The sequence below is a fragment of the Lepus europaeus genome, chromosome 17 (assembly GCF_033115175.1).
Source record: "Lepus europaeus isolate LE1 chromosome 17, mLepTim1.pri, whole genome shotgun sequence".
Lineage (NCBI taxonomy): Eukaryota > Metazoa > Chordata > Mammalia > Lagomorpha > Leporidae > Lepus > Lepus europaeus.
Window position 1 is genome coordinate 57,671,392 of NC_084843.1, and position 18,934 is coordinate 57,690,325.

The window sequence follows — 18,934 nt, forward strand, 5'->3', positions numbered from 1 at the left end:
ATAAAAGCCAGGAGAGAGATGAAATCTACATAATTATAAAGATGGTGATAAAGGTTTTAGGTCAAAGAACCAAAGCAGAAAGACTGAACTACAAAATTAGATGAGCAGTAAAATCTCATCTATAAGCAGAAAAATAAAATCAAAACGAGGAAACTAGCTAGCGAAGACAACACTAAGCAAAGGGTTGACATCAGGGTTGAAGAACAATTTAAAACCCACGTTTGTTATGGTTTTAATTGTTCCTTCTCCTTTACTTCTTTAATAGCAAGATCACTCTGAAGGCGATAAGGGAGAGAAATGTGGAAAACAGTTTTTATCTTTCCTGATACTGCTTCTGTGGTTGCACTAAAATTTTATATCTAACATGCTTTGCCTTCCACAACTCCAACAACTAGAAGCGGATAACTAGAGAAAAAGCAGTAAAATTATAACCACATTTATTTTTCCATAAGACAATGTCAAATACACAAGGCTGCAAAATTTCAAACAAGAATTTATGAGTAATTTCAATCAGAGAGAAAGGTTTCAAAAGGAAAAAAGGATTAAAAATTCTTACCAAGTACTTTCAGTGGTGCCTTTTCTAGGTTCACAAGAGCTGTACCAAAGGGAATTGCTATTGTTGTGAAATTGTTGGAATCACTCATCAGAGGACATTCTGGCAGAGTAAGATAAAACCTCAATGCTTCAACATCAGGTAAGGAACTAGTCAGTTTAGGAATAAGATTCTTTTCCAAACTAGCTGCCACCTATATTTTGACAAAAAGTAAAACCTACTTCATTTAAAATGAATGCATTTTCAAAAAGAAAAGGAAAAAATAAGAAAATTTTGTACTATAGCAAATATGAAATGATGGGGGGAAAACACATGACAATGTATTTCAAGCACAGTGAAAATCAATGCCTAATCACTGCTAAATGTATTCCCAAAAAAAACTCATGTTAGGTCTCAATTTAATTATCTCTGTAGACTTAACCAACATGGCAATGCTAAGTAATTCAGGGTCTACGACAAACATCTTTAACGATTTATAGATCTTTGACAGCTAAATTATAAATACTTTAAAATAAAAACTTATTTTAAATTTTTACATTTAATAAATCTTAATCCTTAGTATATTCAATAAAGTTATATAAAATACATCATTATGAAATTGTCAAGTTTATTAGGTTCTAAACATAAAACATGGGACAAAAAAGTTCAACAGCTAAATAATGTGAACATAAAATACTTTAAAAACAAACCTGCTGAGATATCTGAGGATGATCAGGTTGTATAAGTTTGTGGAATAAAAGCCTAGCAGCATTCATATCAACCCCCGAAAATCTGACACCTGTTCTATAATGATCATCATTGCTAAAAAACAAAGAAACGTAAAAGAAGATAAAACTTTAACATTATTTCACTTTTCAATATTTAATAAAATAAAATTGAAAGTTTCAGCATACTAAGAAACTGCCACTTACCTAACAGCTAGAAAACTTCCATTTAGGCAACCAGAGGAAGAAAATGTTCCATCTATTTCACTTTAAAAAATATTAAAAATCACCAATGAGAAATCTGCCTTTAACAAAATTGAGTATTTAATCTAATAATTAATGTTACTGTGCACTCCAATATTAAATATGCAATCAGAATAAATCAATTATATAAATCACTGAACTGATTAACACTTGATTAAGGTATTATTGTTTGCTGCAGACTTTCTTAAATACTATATTCAATTTCTAGTTCATCAAAGGAATGTGATGTTAAGATTTTTTTTTATATAAGCATGGACATTATACATGGTATTGCTTTTGCTCTTAGGGCCATGATGAACAAAATAACAGAGATTAAGTTACGAACAGGAGAAAAATGTTGCAACTGAGATGCAGTTTACATGAAATGTAGGAAGCTGCTACTAGCAGCAGCTAGCACACAATGCTAGCACACTGTTAGAAGGAATATATTCTAAAATGATGAAAAAGTAATGTATAATAAATATGCAAACTAATAATTTATTGTTATCAAGTATTATGTTCTGTATGTAATTGTATATGGAACACTTTTACATGACTGACAGTGGGGTAGGTTTTTTTACACCAGCACTATCACACACATATGAGTAACATGTTGGACAATGACAACAGCTATGACATCACCAGGCAACAGGAATTTTTTTTAGCTTCATTATGCTCTTACAGGACCATCTTTGTATATGTAGTTCATTGTTGATCCAAAAACTTTGTTATGCAGCACATAAATACAATCTCTCATCCCAAATACCAACACAAACCAAAAACAACCAGCAGAAAAAAATCTTCAGTACTAGACAAAGTAATCTATAAGCATAATACTCATGAAAGAATTAACATTCAAAGTCTTGTGGGGAATATAAGGTTAAGACAGTGACCATCATAAGGTTCATAGGGAACAAAATTCAAACTGAATACTAAAATGGCTTTATTTCATGTCCTAATTCATCACTTAACATATCTTTACATCTAGAAAAGAACTGCAACTGTGACTTACCCAATTTCAAGTAAGATCTCCTAAAATGTTATTATGGAAATTATGCATTTATATTTATATACTTAAATAATGGACTGAATGATATTCCATCAAACAAATATTTAAATGTAAACTCAGTAAAGGTTGCTCTACTGCAGGTTTGAGAGGCAGTGTTTGTGTGGAAGGAATGTTTCTCTTACTTGGCTATCTCCACAGGAAACCTTCCAGAGGGGTAGCTCAGCCATTTTTGAATTAGAGCTTCATTCACTGTCCATATCTGTTTTGAAGGATCAGGACATCTAAAGTCATCTGGTGGCCCACAGTTCTAAATTACAAAATAAGGAAGTTAGAGGAAGAATATTATCTATAATTCAAAACCAAAACACTCTCCATATGTGTTTAAAAAAAAATAAACCTCCACTAAATATGGGAAATAAAAACTTATCAACTAGATCAGAAAAATACTCTGTATAGATGAGGCATAAAAGTCAGGCCTATCACTATGTAACATATAAAGAACACTAATATGGATTTTTAAAATTCCTCAAAATTATTTAAGTATTTACATAACTGTATTATTACCTGAGGACTACAGTAATGTGAAAAGCTTTGATCTCCACCTGAGAAAATTCTTTTTACACAGAAATATTCTTCAGAATCTGTAAAAACAAAATATAAACATTAGAATCCAAGATTTATATCACATTGCTCAGATCAGCAAATGTGCTGATTTTTTTTTTAAAGATTTATTATTTGGAAGGCAGAGTTACAGAGGAAGGGGGAGAAACAGAGAGAGTGCTCTGCTACCCGCTGGTTTACCTTCCAAATGGCTGCAACGGTCAGGGCTAGGCTGGTCCAGACCAGAGTCAGGAGCCTAGAACTCCTTCCAGATCTCCACACAGGTGGCAGGGGCCCAAGTACTTTGCCTATTTTCCCAGACACATTAGCAGGGAGCTGGGTTGGGAGCACAGTAGCCAAGACTCACCTTGTGTTATCTGTGATCATGGCTCCTTCACAATTGTAAATCAAAAGGACTACAAATTGATTATTTCCTACTAACAAGCAAAATACTTTATTTATTTAAAAAAAAACACTCAGTAACTGTCAATATGACTACATAACATATCTAGCTTAGAGCTCAGAACATTAATAAAATCAAGTTTTCTACAGGTCACAAGAATGCTTTAGGGCCAAAATAACAGATGGGGCTGGCGCTGTGGTACAGTGGGTTAATGTCCTGGCCTGAAGTGCCAGCATCCCATATGGGTGCTGGTTCGAGACCTGGCTGCTCCACTTCTGATCCAGCTCTCTGCTGTGGCCTGCGAAAGCAGCGGAAGATGGCCCAAGTCCTTGTGCCCCTGCACACACATGGGAGACCCAGAGGAAGCTCCTGGCTTCAGATCAGCTCAGCTCCAGCCATTGCAGCCAACTGGGGAGTGAACCAGCAGATGGAAGACCTCTCTCTCCCTCCCCCCCTCCCTCTCTGTCTGCCTCTCCTCTTTGTGTAACTCTTTCAAATGAATAAATAACTCTTTTTTTTTTTTAAAAAAAGAACAAATTAAAGGATAAATCTATGTTAAACTGGTAATTTATTTAAAATCTTTTCTCTACCATCATTTACAAAAGTCTACATGAAACTGTTCATTTCCTCAAAATGGATGTTATTTATTCCTAAAATGTGATTCTGCATTTTATAAGTAAGTTCTAGAAAATGGATGACTAATCTATAATACACGAATGGGTTTCTAGGAGCTGTGAATTAGACACCAGAAGTTAGCTTTCCTTTCCTTTTGATTGCGACTCCAAATTTGAAAAATGTAATCACTTGTTCTGTACAAACTTCCTGCAGACTGGACTTTGCTGACTGTACCTCTGTGGTTTCTCTTAGCATTCTGCTTGGTCTCATGTATGTTTCATAAACTGGCAGATCTAGACAGGCATCAATCACAGGTTATTTAAGAACTGCTACACTGGGACATGGGGGCAAGGGGTAGGTGTTGTTCTTCCATCTTGAAACATATGGCTTGTTGAGTTTCTTTGTGGGATGCTACAAAGCACTGATATTAAATATTTAGAAAGTTAATTAACTATAATTTGAAAATGATGATATGCTAGCATTGCTTCTTTATCTTAGAGGTAGACCATTAGCTCCCTCCTTTACTACTATATACTTATTTTAAAACAGGAAATAGAGGATTAAGCCTTATCTTTTGCATTTATTTACTATCCTCTTGCTTTTTAAATCTGCATTTCTTTGATACTGAAGAGGGTAGTAATTTTTGCATATTTCTTAGCATCATCAATTTCCTCTTGGGGAAATTTCCATTCATCTCCTTTATTTATCAGGTATCTTTTTTTTTTTTTTTTTTAAAGATTTACTGATTTTACTTGAAAGAGTTACACAGAGAGAGGAGAGGCAGAGAGGCACAGAGAGAGAGAGAGACATCTTCCACCCACTGGTTCACTCCCCAATTGGCTGCAATGGCCAGAACTGCGCTGATCTAAAGCCAGGAGCCAGGAGCTTCTTCTGGGTCTCCTATGTGGGTGCAGGGGCCCAAGGACTTGGGTCATCTTTTTTTTTTTTTTTTCTTTTTTTTTTTTTAATTTTTTGCCAGGCAGAGTTAGACAGTGAGAGAGAGAGACAGAGAGTGAGTTATAGACAGTGAGAAAGGTCTTCCTTCCGTTGGTTCACTCCCCTAATGGATGCCACGGCCAGCGCTGTGCCGATCCGAAGCCAGCAGCTGGGTACTTCCTCCCAGTCTCCCATGCGGGTGCAGAGACCCAAGCACTTAGGCCATCCTCCACTGCCTTCTCAGGCCACAGCAGAGAGCTGGACTGGAAGAGGAGCAACCGGGACCAGTACCCGGCACGCCAACCAGGACTAGAACCTGGGGTGCCGGTGCCAAGTGAGCCATGGAGCCAGCCAGGGACATCTTCTACTGCTATCCCAGGCCATAGCAGAGAGCTGGATAGGAAGTGGAGCAGCCGGGTTTGGAATCGGTGTCCATATGGGATGCTGGTGCTTCAGGACAGGGCTTTAACCCACTGCGCCATAGCACTGGCCCCTTATCAGGTATCTTAATGCTTGTCTTATTTATCTATTAGATGTCACTGTTTGCTCATCCATATGTATATGCACATTGGACATAAATTGTAATTATCAAAAATATTTTTTCAAATAATTATTGCTTAATTTTGTCTCAAAAACATTTTTAATCCAATTTTATTATGACTCATTGTATTGATGATGGAAAGGTTTTCCCAATCCTGAAATAAAAGAATCAGTTTCTTTTTTTGTTTTTTTTTTTTTTAAATTTCTTCATTTACTTGAGAGGTATAGTTACAGAAAGAGGGAAAGGCAGAAAAGATCTTCCATTTGCTGGTTAACTCCCCAAATGGCCGCAATGGATGGAGCTGAGTCAATCCAGAGCCAGCAGCTTCTTCTAGGTCTCCCACGTGGCTGCTGGGGTCCACAGACTTTGGCCATCTTGTACTGCTTTCCCAGGCAGAGTGCTGGATCAGAAATGGAGCAGCCAGGACTTGAAACAGTGCCATATGGGATGCCAAAGTCACAGGTGGATGCTTAAGCTACTACACCAGAGTGATGGCCCCCAAAGAATCATTTTCATTTTCTTAAATTTTTTTACCATTTATCTAAACTATAATTTAATGTACAGTAGGAGGATAGGGTCTAAACCAATCTTTTTGTCCCTCAAATTTTCACACATTGAGTAATTCTTCTCTCATCTCTAAAGATTGGTAATGCTTTAATACTTCTCCCACTTACCACACATACTCTAAACAATTTTGGGACTCTCTCTCAACACCAAAAGTGTCCTAAAAATCATTCTCAACACTTAAATTCTCTATTCAAGTTTCCCTCCTCCCAACCACCCCAGATTGTCCATTAAGATATCTACGGTACACCAAAAATTATGATTTTAAAAATATTTATTTCCATCTACTTAAAAGGCATCTCTTTTGGTTCTAGCTGCTGTTCATTCCCCAAATGAACCAGACTGAAGCCAGGAAGTCAATCTAGGTCTCTCACATGGGTCTCAGGGACTCATGTGACCGAGGGATCCAGGGATTCAAAGACTTGTGTCATCATCATCTGCACTTCCCAGGGTGCATTAGCAGGAAGCTGGATCAGAAGCAGAGTCTAGCTGGGACTCAGTAACTGCAATATGAAATGCAGTTATCCCAAGGGGTAGTTTGTTGTTGTTGGTTTTTGACAGGCAGAATGCATAGTGAGAGAGAGAGAGAAAGGTCTTCCTTTTTTGCCGTTGGTTCACCCTCCAATGGCCGCTGCAGCCGGCACATCTCGCTGATCCGAAGCCAGGAGCCAGGTGCTTCTCCTGGTCTCCCATGCGGGTGCAGGGCCCAAAGACTTGGGCCATCCTCCACTGCCTTCCCGGGCCACACCAGAGAGCTGGACTGGAAGAGGAGCAACCAGGACAGAATCCGGCACCCCAACCGGGACTAGAACCTGGTGTGCCGGCTCCACAAGGCGGAGGATTAGCCTGTTAAGCCACGGCGCCGGTCTAAGGGGCAGTTTATGATAACACCTGCACCCCAAAATGTGATTCAAACTTCACATTTTTATGGCATGCAACACTAAATATTTCAGGGCTAGTTTGCTTTCCCCTTTATTTTTCTTTACAAAGCAAGACCATTGTGAGGATTTTAAAATAAATTTTTAAAAATTTCTGAGTCTTGCTTGCTGCCTTGTTGAGGATATTCACTACCTTTCACTGTCTCCAAGTTAGAATTCTGTAAACAGCACTTCTAATTGAGAAGCAATACAGTAACATACAATTTTGTGTATGTTTCTGTTTTACAACAAAAGTGAGTATCTTTGATTACTCTGAACCCATTTACTCTTAGGATTTATTCAGAACCACAGAGACTTCACCATGTTGAACTTTAAAGGGAGGAGAGAACTTCCACTTTGACTATGACCCTATCGGAATAAGATCAAAGTCAGCGAACCCTAAAGGCTTCCATAGCCTTGGCAACTCATGACTAGAGCCTAGGGAGATTACTGATGCCATAAAAAAGAGTGTCAAATTGTTAAGTCAGCAACAGGAGTCACTGTGTACTTATATCTCATGTGGGATCTGTCCTTAATGTGTTGTCTAATGCGCAGTGATGCTATAACTAGTACTGAAACAGTATTTTTCACTTTGTGTTTCTGTGTGGGTGCAAACTGATGAAATCTTTACTAATTATATACAGAATCGATCTTCTGTATATAAAGATAATTGGAAATGAAAAAAAAAACAAAAAACAAAAAACCCTGGTGTAAATTGGAAATGGCATAGAAAATTAATTAATTTTTAAAAAAATATTATGTAGGATCTCTGTCTTTAATGTGCTGTACACTCTTATTTAATGCTATAACTAGTACTCCAACAGTATTTTTTTTCACTTTGTGTTGCTATATGGGGGCAAACTGTTGAAATCGTTACCTAATATATACTAAACTGATCTTCTGTATATAAAGAGAATTGAAAATGAATCATGATGTGATTGGAAGGGGAGAGGGAGCGGGAAAGGGGAGGGTTGTGGGTGGGAGGGAAGTTTTGGGAGGGGGAAGCCATTGTAACCCATAAGCTGTACTTTGGAAATTTATATTCCTTAAATAAAAGTTTAATAAATGAAAAATAAAAAAATAAAAAAAACTAATTGCAGATGTATCTGAAGAGAAATAATGCTGCTGCATTTTATGATGGAAAATGTCTGAGTATTAATATGAAATCATTTTGACCTCATGAAACCCAAGACAGAACCACTGTCCTCAAAGTGTTTTCCAGAATAGATACAATTTGTAAGTGAATTTTATTTGCCTCAGTTTATACCTGACTCTAAAAGAAGCTATAAATGTGTTAAAATGTTAAGTTCACTAAATGTTGAAAATCTTATTCATTTGCTGATAAATTTCTGTAAAGTAAAATGTTCTTTACTTTTTTTTATCTGCAAGGAAGCAAATATTTTGTCTTACCAATATAGTTTTCTACGCTTCACACTGACTTTCATGTCTCACATTATTTTTTAAATTATTTATTTAAATTATCACTAAACTATTTACTTATGTATCTGAAAGACAGACAGACATTGGCTCAAGTCCTGGCTGCTCTACTTCTGATCCAGGCCCCTGCTAACACTCCTGGGAAAGCAGCAGACAAAACTGCTCAAGTACTTGGGCCCCTGTCACCTACGAAGGAAATGTGGATAAAGTTTCTGACTCCTGGCTTCTGCCTTGGCCCGGCCCATTGAGGCCATTTGGAGAGTGAACCAGCAATGGAAAAATCTGTGTCACTCTCTGTCTCTCTCGCTCTGTAAATCTTTCAATAAAATAATCAATCTTTAAAATATATATTAAAAAAATCAGCATTTCATTAGTCCAAGTGATCGATTTCAGGTCACAATAGATCATAATGATAGGTCTAAGAGTCAAATGGATCACATAAACAAGACTAGTGTCTGCTAATACTAATTGATAGAATAAAAAAGGGAGAGAACGATCCAACATGGGAAGTGGGATACACAGCAGACTCATAGATTGGCAGATGTCCTAAACAGCACTCTGGCCTCAGAATCAGCCCTTAAGGCATTCGGATCTGGCTGAAGAGCCCATGAGAGTATTTTAGGCGTGGAAAGTCAAGACACTCTGGAAAAACAAACAAACAAACAAACAAACAAACAAACCCTAAATGAAAAAATGAAAGATCTTTACGAATGAGATCCCAGTAGAAAGAACAGGTCATCAAAGAAGGAGGTACCTTTCTCTGAATGGAGGAGAGAACTTCCACTTTGACTATGACCTTGTGGAAATAAGATCGAAGTCTGCGAACTCAAAAGGCTTCCATAGCCTGGGAAACTCATGACTAGAGCCTAGGGAGATTACTGACGCCTTAAACAAGAGTGTCAATTTGTTAAGTCAACAACAGGAGTCACTGTGCAATTACTCCTCATGTAGGATCTTTGTCCTTAATGTGTTGTTCAATGTGAATTAATGCTATAACTAATACTCAAACAGTATTCTACACTTTATGTTCTGTGTGGGTGCAAACTGATGAAATCTTTACTTAATATATACTAAATTGATCTTCTGTATATAAAGATAATTGAAAATGAATCTAGCCAGCGCCGTGGCTCAACAGGCTAATCTCAGCTTTGTGACGCTGGCACACCAGGTTCTAGTCCCGGTTGTGGCGCCGGATTCTGTCCCGGTTGCCCCTCTTCCAGGCCAGCTCTCTGCTATGGCCCGGGAGTGCAGTGGAGGATGGCTCAAGTGCTTGGGCCCTGTACCCCATGGGAGACCAGGAGAAGCACCTGGCTCCTGCCTTCGGATCAGCGCGGTGTGCTGGCCGCAGCGCGCCAGCCATTGGAGGGTGAACCAACGGCAAAGGAAGACCTTTCCCTCTCTCTCTCTCTCTCACTGTCTACTCTGCCTGTCAAAAATAAAAAAATTTAAAAAAAAAAAAAAGAATCTTGATGTAAATGGAATGGGAGAGGGCGCAGGATATGGGAGGGTTGTAGGTAGGAGGGAAGTTATGGAGGGGAAAAAGCCATTGTAATCCATAAACTGTACTTTGGAAATTTATATTTACTAAATAAAAGTTAAAAAAAAAAAAAAGACTAACATAAACATAAAAAAAAAAAATCAGCATTCTGGCTTTCACCAGAAACTAAAATAAATGAGAAAACAATTCCAAAGAAAAGGAAAAAGGAAATATAAAAGGGAAGTTTAGTTATAACACAGGATATCCAAAGAACTCCACTAAGAGATTATTGGAACTCATAGAAGAATTAAGTGAAATAGCAGGATATAAAATCAATATAGGAGCCAGCACTGTGGCGTAGTGGGTAAAGCCACTGCCTGCAGGGCCGGCATTCCATATGGGCGCCGGTTCAAGTCCCAGCTGCTCCACTTTAGATCCAGCTCCCTGCTATGGCCTGGGAAAGCAGTAGAAGTTGGCCCAAGTCCTTTGGGCCCCTGCACTCACGTGGGAGACTGGGAAGAAGCTCCTTGCTCCTGTTGCAGCCAACTGGGGAGTGAACCAGTGAATAGAAGACCTCTCTCTCTCTCTCTCTTTCTCTGCCTATCCTGCTCTTTAACTCTGATGTTCAAATACATAAAACTTAAAAAATTTTTAAAAAATAGCCTTTTACACAGACAATGCCACAGCTGAGAAAGAACTTCTAAAATCAATCCCATTCACACTAGCTACAAAAAAAAATTAAAAACCTTGGAATAAACTTAACCAAGGATGTAAAATTTCTCTACCATGAGAATTACAAAACTTTAAAGAAAGGCACAGAAGAAGATACAAAAAGACGGAAAAATTCTTCCATGTTCATGGACTGGTAGAATCAGTATCATCAAAATGTCCATTCTTCCAAAAGCAATTTACAGATTAAATACGATACCAATCAAAATACCAAAGACATTCTTCTCAGATCTGGAAAAAATGATGCTGAAATTCATATGGAGGCAGAGGAGACCTCAAATAGCTAAAGCAATCTTATACAACAAAAACAAAGCTGGAGGCATCACAATACCAGATTTCAGTTTTCTTTTTCTTTCTCTGTTATTTTTTAAGGAGAGCTCTTTTATTTATTTATTTTTTTAAGATTTATTTATTTGAAAGTCAGAATTACACACAGAGAGAAGCAGAGGCAGAGAGAGAGAAAGGTCTTCCATCCAATAGTTCACTCCCCAACTGTATGCAACGGCTGGAGCTGCACCAATACGAAGCCAGGAGCCAGGAGCTTCGTCCAGTTCTCCCACAAGGGTCTGGGGCCCAAGGACTTGGGCCATCTTCCACTGCCTTCCCAGGCCATAACCGAGAGCTAGATCAGAAAAGGTGCGTAGCCTGGAGTTGAACCAGCGCTCATATGGGATGCCGGTGCTTTAGGGCAAGGCATTAACCTGCTGCACAGAGCCAGCCCCACAATAGCAGATTTCAAGACATACTACAGGGCAGCTATAATCAAAACAGCCTGGTACTGGTACAAAAACAAACGGATAGACCAATGGAACAAAATGGAAACACCAGAAGTCAATCCAAACATCTACAACCAACTTATATTTGAACAAGGAGCTAAAACCAATTCCTGCAACAAGGACAGTCTATTCAAAACTGGTGCTGGGAAAACTGGATTGCCACATGTGGAAGCATGAAGCAGGACCCCTACATTACACCTTACACAAAAATCCACTCAACATGGATTAAAGATCTAAATCTAGGACCCGACGCCTTCAAATTATTAGAGGACATCTAAGAAACTCTGAAAGACACTGGTGCAGGCAAAGACTTCTTGGAAAAGACCCCAGAGGCACAGGCAGCAAAAGCCAAAATTAACAACTGGGATTACATCAAAGTGAGAAGTTTCTGTACGACAAAGAAACAGTAGGGAAAGTGAAGAGGCAAGCGACAGAGTGGGAGAAAATATCTGCAAATGATGCAACTGATAAAGGATTAATAATCAGAATCTACAAAGAGATCAATAAACTCCACAACAAAACAAACAACCCACTTAAGAGTTGGGCCAAGGACCTAAACAGACATTTTTGCAAGAGAGGAAATCCAAACATCCAAGAGACTTATGAAAAAAATATTCAGGATCACTAGCCATCAGGGAAATGCAAATCAAAAGCACAATGAGGTCTCACCTCACCCTGGTTAGAATGGCTTACATACAGAAATCAACAAACAACAAATGCTGGCCGGGATATAAGGGGAAAAAGGTACCCCAATCCATTGTTGGTAGAAATGCAAACTGGTAAAGCCACTGTGGAAGACAGTTTGGAGATACCTAAGAAATCTGAACATAGTCCTACCATACGACCCAGTCATCCCACTCCTTGAAATTATCCCAAGGGAAATAAATTGGCAAACAAAAGAGCTATCTGCACCTCCATGTTTATTGCAGCTCAATTCACAATAACTAAGAAATAGAATGAACCTAAATGCCTGTCAATGGAAGAATTGACAAAGAAATTATGGGATACGTACTCTATGGAATACTACACAGCAGTAAAAAAAAATAATAATAATGAAATCTGCTCATTTCCAACAAAATGGAGGAATCTGGAAAATATCATACAGAGTGAAATAAGCCAGTCCCAAAGGGAAAATTATTATATGTTCTCCCTGATCTGTGACAACTAATTGAGCACTTAAAAGGAAAGCTGCAGAAGTGTAACTGACACTATGAGAAGCAATGACTTGATCAGCCCTTGTCCTGACTGTCGAGGAACAGCTTACTATTTTATTCTTTTTAGTATTTTCTTTTTCTACTTAATATCATTGGTTGAACTCTTTACTTAACACAGAATCATTCTTAGGTGTTTAAATCCAATTGAAAATTGATCCCTGTTAAAAATAAGAGTGGGAATAAGAGAGGCAGGAGATATACAGTTCAGCACACATTCCCAAGGACTTACCCCTAAGTGTAAAGCTAAAAACTTGCCATGGGACTCCAAATCCCATTAAGTTGGCAGGTACCAATGCCATTTTACTAGTTAAAGTGATCAGCTTAACTTCATCACTGATCATAACGAAAGGATTAAATGTTAAAGGGATCACATAAGTAGATCAAGTGTCTGCTAATAATAATTGATAGAATTAAAAAGGAGAGAACAATCCAACATGGGAAGCAGGACACAAAGCAGATTCACAGAATGACAAATGCCCTCCTAACCAGCACTCTGGCCTCAGAATCAACCCTTAAGGCATTCAGATCTGGTTAGAAAGCTCATGAGAGCATTCCATGCATGGAAAGCCAAGATACTGTGGCAAAAAATGACCTGCATCAAAGATCTCTGTGAATGAGATCCTGGTGGAAAGAAGGGGCCCATCAAAGAAGGAAGTACCTTTCTCTGAAGGGAGGAGAGAACTTCCACTTTGATTATGGCTCTGCTAAATAATGTCGGAGTTTCTGGACTCAAAAGGCTTCCATAGCCTTGGCAGCTCATGACAAGAGCCTTCGGTATTCATTGATGTCAAAAATAAGAGTGTCAATGTTAAATCAATAATAGTTGTCTTTTATTACTTCATTTATTAAGAATTTCCTTAAATACATGTAAGTAAATATAAACAAGTTAAGCCATTTATACACTGCTCTGCATTTTACTGTTTCCATTTAACAATGTGTTTGGGATTTCTTGCAAACATAGAAAGCATCATCACTTAAAACTAGTATTTAAACAAGAACTTTAATATGCCTAACAAAGTTTTAATATGACAGAACTTACCTATAGCTGGTGGACACTGGCCATTATAAGGGAGCCAATTTCCTTTCACAGTGAAAGGACTTTTCCTGTTGCTTGTTGAACCAGTCCCTAGCTGCCCATTACCACCAAGTCCAAAAGAGTAAATTCGTCCTGATGAAGGAACAAAAGCAGAAGTGTGCTGCCTAGAGCAAAATGAGAGAAAAACCTGACTTAATGCCACCTCCCAAACAATTCACACTGAGAAAAACACAGTAAATATTAACTGATATAATTATTTCCTTTAAAAAAATAAGTTCACAAAATCACTGTAGCTCTAAAATTTCTGTACAATATATTCATTAACATCTGTAGTCCTATACACTTACTTTTGATAAACATAAGAATAATTGAAATACGCCTCAGGTAGGCTGCGTAACACTTCATCCATAGATCTCTAAATTTCTAAAAGCCAGATCTATGCTAATATCCCTAACAACAGATTCAACCCCAAAGTAGCATCTAACTATGTTGTTCAAGGAAGTCCATCTTCCATTTTCCTGTCAGGTTCTAGCCTACAGGCATGGTCTATGTGGGTACCACACAAAAGTTTTAGGTCAAGAACTGGGCAAGTAATCCAGCTCTTCAGAAAACTGGTATATATACCAAACACTATGGAAACAATCTTTCCTTTCTTTTGGGAAAACCAATTCCTATGCATATGCACCCAGGCTTTTCTGCAAATACCACAAGGAAAGCAGGCTGGGAATTCTGCCTAGCAGTTTAGATACCTGCATCCCACACTGTCATTTCCAGGTTCAATACCTGGCTCCAGTTCCTGATTCTAGCTTCCTGTTAATGTAGACAGTAGTGTTGGATCAAGGACCTGGGTTCCTACTACTGATGTGAAAGACCTTGATTAAGACTCACAATGTAGACATTGGAGAAGAAAACCAGGGAAATGGGAGCTTTCTGTCGGGAAGGGAGGGAGAGAGGGAAGGAAGGAGGGAAGAAGGGAGGGAGGGAGGGAGACAAATCCAACAAACTGCAGAACCAAAGCTAAGTAAACCCACCAGTCTACTCTCAGTGAATCTATCCAATTTCCTCTGATGTTTCACTATGTTTAGGAACAGGTTAGATGTGATTATTCAGGTTAAGCCTTGTATTTCTTAGTCTCAGGTTGTATGTATTCAACCCAATCATGTCTGAAAAATTTTCATGCAGTATTTCCATAAGTAGTCTCTTCCATTTATTCTTTTTCTTGTAGGACAGAGTTAGGTAAATGTTGAGCCTACACTACATAGTCTACCTTAAATTTTTCTAAAAAAAAAAAGATTTATTTATTTATTTGAAAGGAAGAGTTACAAAGAGGCAGAGGCAGAGAGAGGAGAGAGAGAGACAGACAGACAGACAGAGAGGTCTTCCATCCCCTAGTTCACACCCCTAAATGTCTATTAGAGCCAGAGCTGGGCCAATCCAAAGCCAGGAGTTTCTTAGGGTCTCCCACAGGGGTGTAGGGGCTCAAGGACTTGGGCCATACTCTACCACTCCCAGGCCATAGCTGAGAGCTGGATCTGAAATGAAGCAGCAGGGACTCAAACCAGTGCCCATATGGGATGCTAGCATTGCAGGTGGCTGCTTTACCTGCTACACCACAGTGCCAGCCCTGACCTTAAACTCTTCTAACTCCATGCCCTTTTAAGTAAGTAATTTCCCTGGATCTTTCAAAATATTAATTTTACTTTTAGCAGTATGTCCAACCTACTGTTTCTAACTATCTTTTTAAGATTTATTTATTTATTTGAAAGGCAGAGTTACAGAGAGGCAGAGGCAGACAGAGATAGAGAAACAGAGACACCGAGACACAACTTCCATCTGCTGGTTCACTCCCTAGATGGCTGCAATGGCTAGAAATGTGCTGATCCAAAGCCAGGAACCAGGAGCCTCTTCCAGGTCTCTCATGCAGTACAGGGTCCCAAGATTTGTTCTATCTTCTACCGCTTTCCCAGGCCATAGGAGAAGGCTGGATCTGAAGTGGAGCAGCTGAACTCCAACTGGCGCCCATATGGGATGCAAGCACTGCAGCCAGGACTAGAACTGGCACCCATATGGGATATTAAGCCCACTACATCAAGGTGCTGGCCCCAACAATTAGGCTTTTTAAAAGCTGTTTTCATTCAAAAGGGATTTTAAGTTGACTAGACTACCTGCCACATTACTAGAAAATGAAGAACCAAACATTCACCTTATCTCAGAATCAGATAACCCAATGTCAATCAATTTTTAAACAATGATACCCTTTTAATAAAGAAAATATCTTTTTAAAAGATTTACTTATTCACTTGATAGGCAGTCTTACAGAGAGAGAAAGGTAGGACAGAGATCTTCCATCCACTGGTCCACTTCCCAAACGGCCACAATGGCTGGGACTAGGGCTATGTCAGGGGCTTGGCCAGGCCAAAGCTAAGAATCAGGAGCTTCTACCAGCATCTCCCATATGGACAGCAGGGGCCCAAACACTTGGGCCCAAACACTGCTTTTCCCAGGCCATTAGCATGGAGGTGGATTGGAAGTGGAGTCAATGGGACTTGAACCAGTACCTATGTGAGATGCCAGTGTCACAAGCTGCAGCTTAACCTGATGGACCACAATGCTGGACCCAACAAAGGAAACACCTGCATATAAAATAAATTGCTCTGTATGAACAAGAGTTTAACATTCCTCATTCTGCATTCCTCATAAAGAAGCCATTCTGACACCTCAAAGGAATACCCTGTTTGAAAATTACTGCAATAGGGGCAAGCGCTGTGGCACAATGGGTTAAAGCCCTGGCTTGAAGTGCCAGCATCCCATATGGGTGCCAGTTCTTGTCCTGGCTGCTTCTCTTCCAATCCAGCTCTCTGCTATGGCCTGGAAAAGCAGTAGAAGATGGCCCAATTCCATGGGCCCCTGCACCCACACAGGAGACCCAAAAGAAGCTCCTGGCTTCGGATCGGCTCAGCTCCAGCCGTTGCAGCCATCTGGGGAGTGAACCAACGGATGGAAGACCTCTCTGTCTCTACCTCTCTCTGTAACTCTGTCTTTCAAGTAAATAATAATAAATCTTAAAAAAAAGAAAAGAAAATTACTGTAATACTATTTTGTGAAGCTCCTTCATAAACTGGTGTACTAAAGCAGTGATTCTTAACCATACCTGCATAACAAAATCATCTAGTGGTGAATCTAAACAACATATACTTTTAAAACCTCTCCAAGTACAGGGCTAGCATGGGGCAACAGGTAAAGACACCACCTGTGATGCTGGTATCTGTTAACGATGTCACAAGTGCTCCAATTCTGGTCCAGCTCCCTGCTAATGGCCTGTGACAAAAACAGCAGAAGACCGCCCAAGTGTCTGTGCCCTTGTCATCCACATAGAGACCCAGATGAAGCTCCTGGGCTTCAGCCTGGACCAGCCCTGGACACTGGACTATCTTGGGAGTGAATCAGAGAATGGAAGACCTCCTTTTCTCTTATTCTGTAACTCTTTCAAATAAATTCTTAAAAACAAACAAACAAACAAAAAAAACTTCTAAGTGATTATAGTGTAAAGTTGAGTTCAGAGTCACTGAATGAATATAATTATCTTAAGCCATAGATTTGACACGAGAGCTCAAAAGTACTGTTATACTACTAGAATGTGAACTTTTTTTTTTTTTTTTGACAGGCAGAGTGGACAGTGAGAGAGACAGACAGAGAGAAAGGTCTTCCTTTTGCCGTTGGTTCACCCTCTAATGGCTGCCGCGGCCAGCGCACCGCGCTGATCCAAAGGCAGGAGCCAAGTGCTTATCCTGGTCTCCCATGGGGTGCAGGGCCCAAGCACTTGGGCCATCCTCCACTGCACTCCCTGGCCATAGCAGAGAGCTGGCCTGGAAGAGGGGCAACCGGGACAGAATCCAGCGCCACAACCAGGACTAGAACCCAGTGTGCCGGCGCCAAAAGGCAGAGGATTAGCCTGTTGAGCCACGGCGCCAGCCCAAATGTGAACCTTTTTCTTTCAGATCATCTCCGTGATGAATTCACTCTTCTTTCAGGAAGCTTTTCTCAAGTATTTAATATGGAAATAACATGTATTTCTTAGGACTGACCTAACTAAAAGTTAAACTGGTCAATAGGACTGACCTAACTAAAAGTTAAACTGGTCAATATACCAGACACCTACCTACATTCCCTCCGTAGGGTAAATCCTGAGATCTCACCCAATATATCATTAAAATTTCTCCCTGGTTCGTCCAGTGCAGACCTGGTACCTCTTTTGTGAAGCAGCATCTGAAGACACTCCGGGGCTCGCCAAGGCTGACGAAAAGCCCAAGGAAGGAGTCAAGACTGAGAACAACGATCATATTAATTTGAAGGGCAGGATGGTTCTGTGGTGCAGTTTAAGATTAAGAGGCATACACCATGGGGCCGGCACTGTGGCGCAGCAGGTTAATGCCCTGGCCTGAAGCGCCAGCATCCCATATGGGCGCCGGTTCAAGACCAGTCTGGGAAGGCAGTAGAAGATGGCCCAAGTCCTTGGGCCCTTGCACCTGCGTGGTAGACCTGGAGGAAGCTCCTGGCTTTGGATTGGTGCAGCTCCAGCCATTGTGGCTAATTGGGGAGTGAGCCATTGGATGGAAGACCTCTCTCTGTCTGCCTCTCCTCTCTCTGTGTAACTCTGACTTTCAAATAAATAAATAAGTCTTCAAAAAAAAACTTTTTTAAAAAGAGGCATACACCACTTAGTAAACTAGAGAAAGCCTATTGTGAATGACAGGGTTTGAGGCAGATCAGATTCTGATTTGACGGGCAATCAATGAATCAGACACACATGCAGAGTTGGAAATGGAGGACGAAGAAATGATTGATGTGTTCCAACACCATTCGGGCAGTGTCTACTGAAAATGGAACCCGCTGCTTATTCCAGAACTCTGTCCTTACAGACCAAGAACACACTCTCAACTAGAAAACTGCAATTGGGTTCCATCACATCCTGACTACTACAGCATAGTTTTCTCTATTCTTTCATCTCCCCTTCCCCATTCCTTGATTGAATATAAAGTAACTGAAGTATGTATGTGCACAAACGCATTGCATTTTTTCTTTTCTTTCTCTCTCTCTTTTTTTTTTTAAAGGAATGATATGTTTTGATTGACATCAAAAGGAGATGGAATGAGGAAAAATACTGATTCTGTGAAAATATC

The 18,934-nt window shown here is 39.6% G+C and overlaps 1 protein-coding gene and 1 pseudogene across 3 annotated transcripts in view; one reads left to right on the forward strand and one right to left on the reverse strand.

The window, feature by feature from the left end:
• The window catches only part of HERC4 (HECT and RLD domain containing E3 ubiquitin protein ligase 4), a 166,547-nt gene that overhangs the window by 56,725 nt on the left and 90,888 nt on the right, over positions 1-18,934 (reverse strand). For all 3 annotated transcript variants that reach the window (XM_062214038.1, XM_062214036.1, XM_062214037.1), the window contains 6 exons: positions 13,758-13,918; positions 3,074-3,150; positions 2,692-2,816; positions 1,465-1,524; positions 1,243-1,354; positions 557-746 (listed from right to left, as the gene is read on the reverse strand). In XM_062214038.1, coding sequence (XP_062070022.1) covers positions 557-746; positions 1,243-1,354; positions 1,465-1,524; positions 2,692-2,816; positions 3,074-3,150; positions 13,758-13,918 — 725 coding nt within the window. The remainder of the gene's footprint in view (positions 1-556; positions 747-1,242; positions 1,355-1,464; positions 1,525-2,691; positions 2,817-3,073; positions 3,151-13,757; positions 13,919-18,934) is intronic.
• On the forward strand, positions 16,980-18,632 carry LOC133776293 (small ubiquitin-related modifier 2-like; annotated as a pseudogene).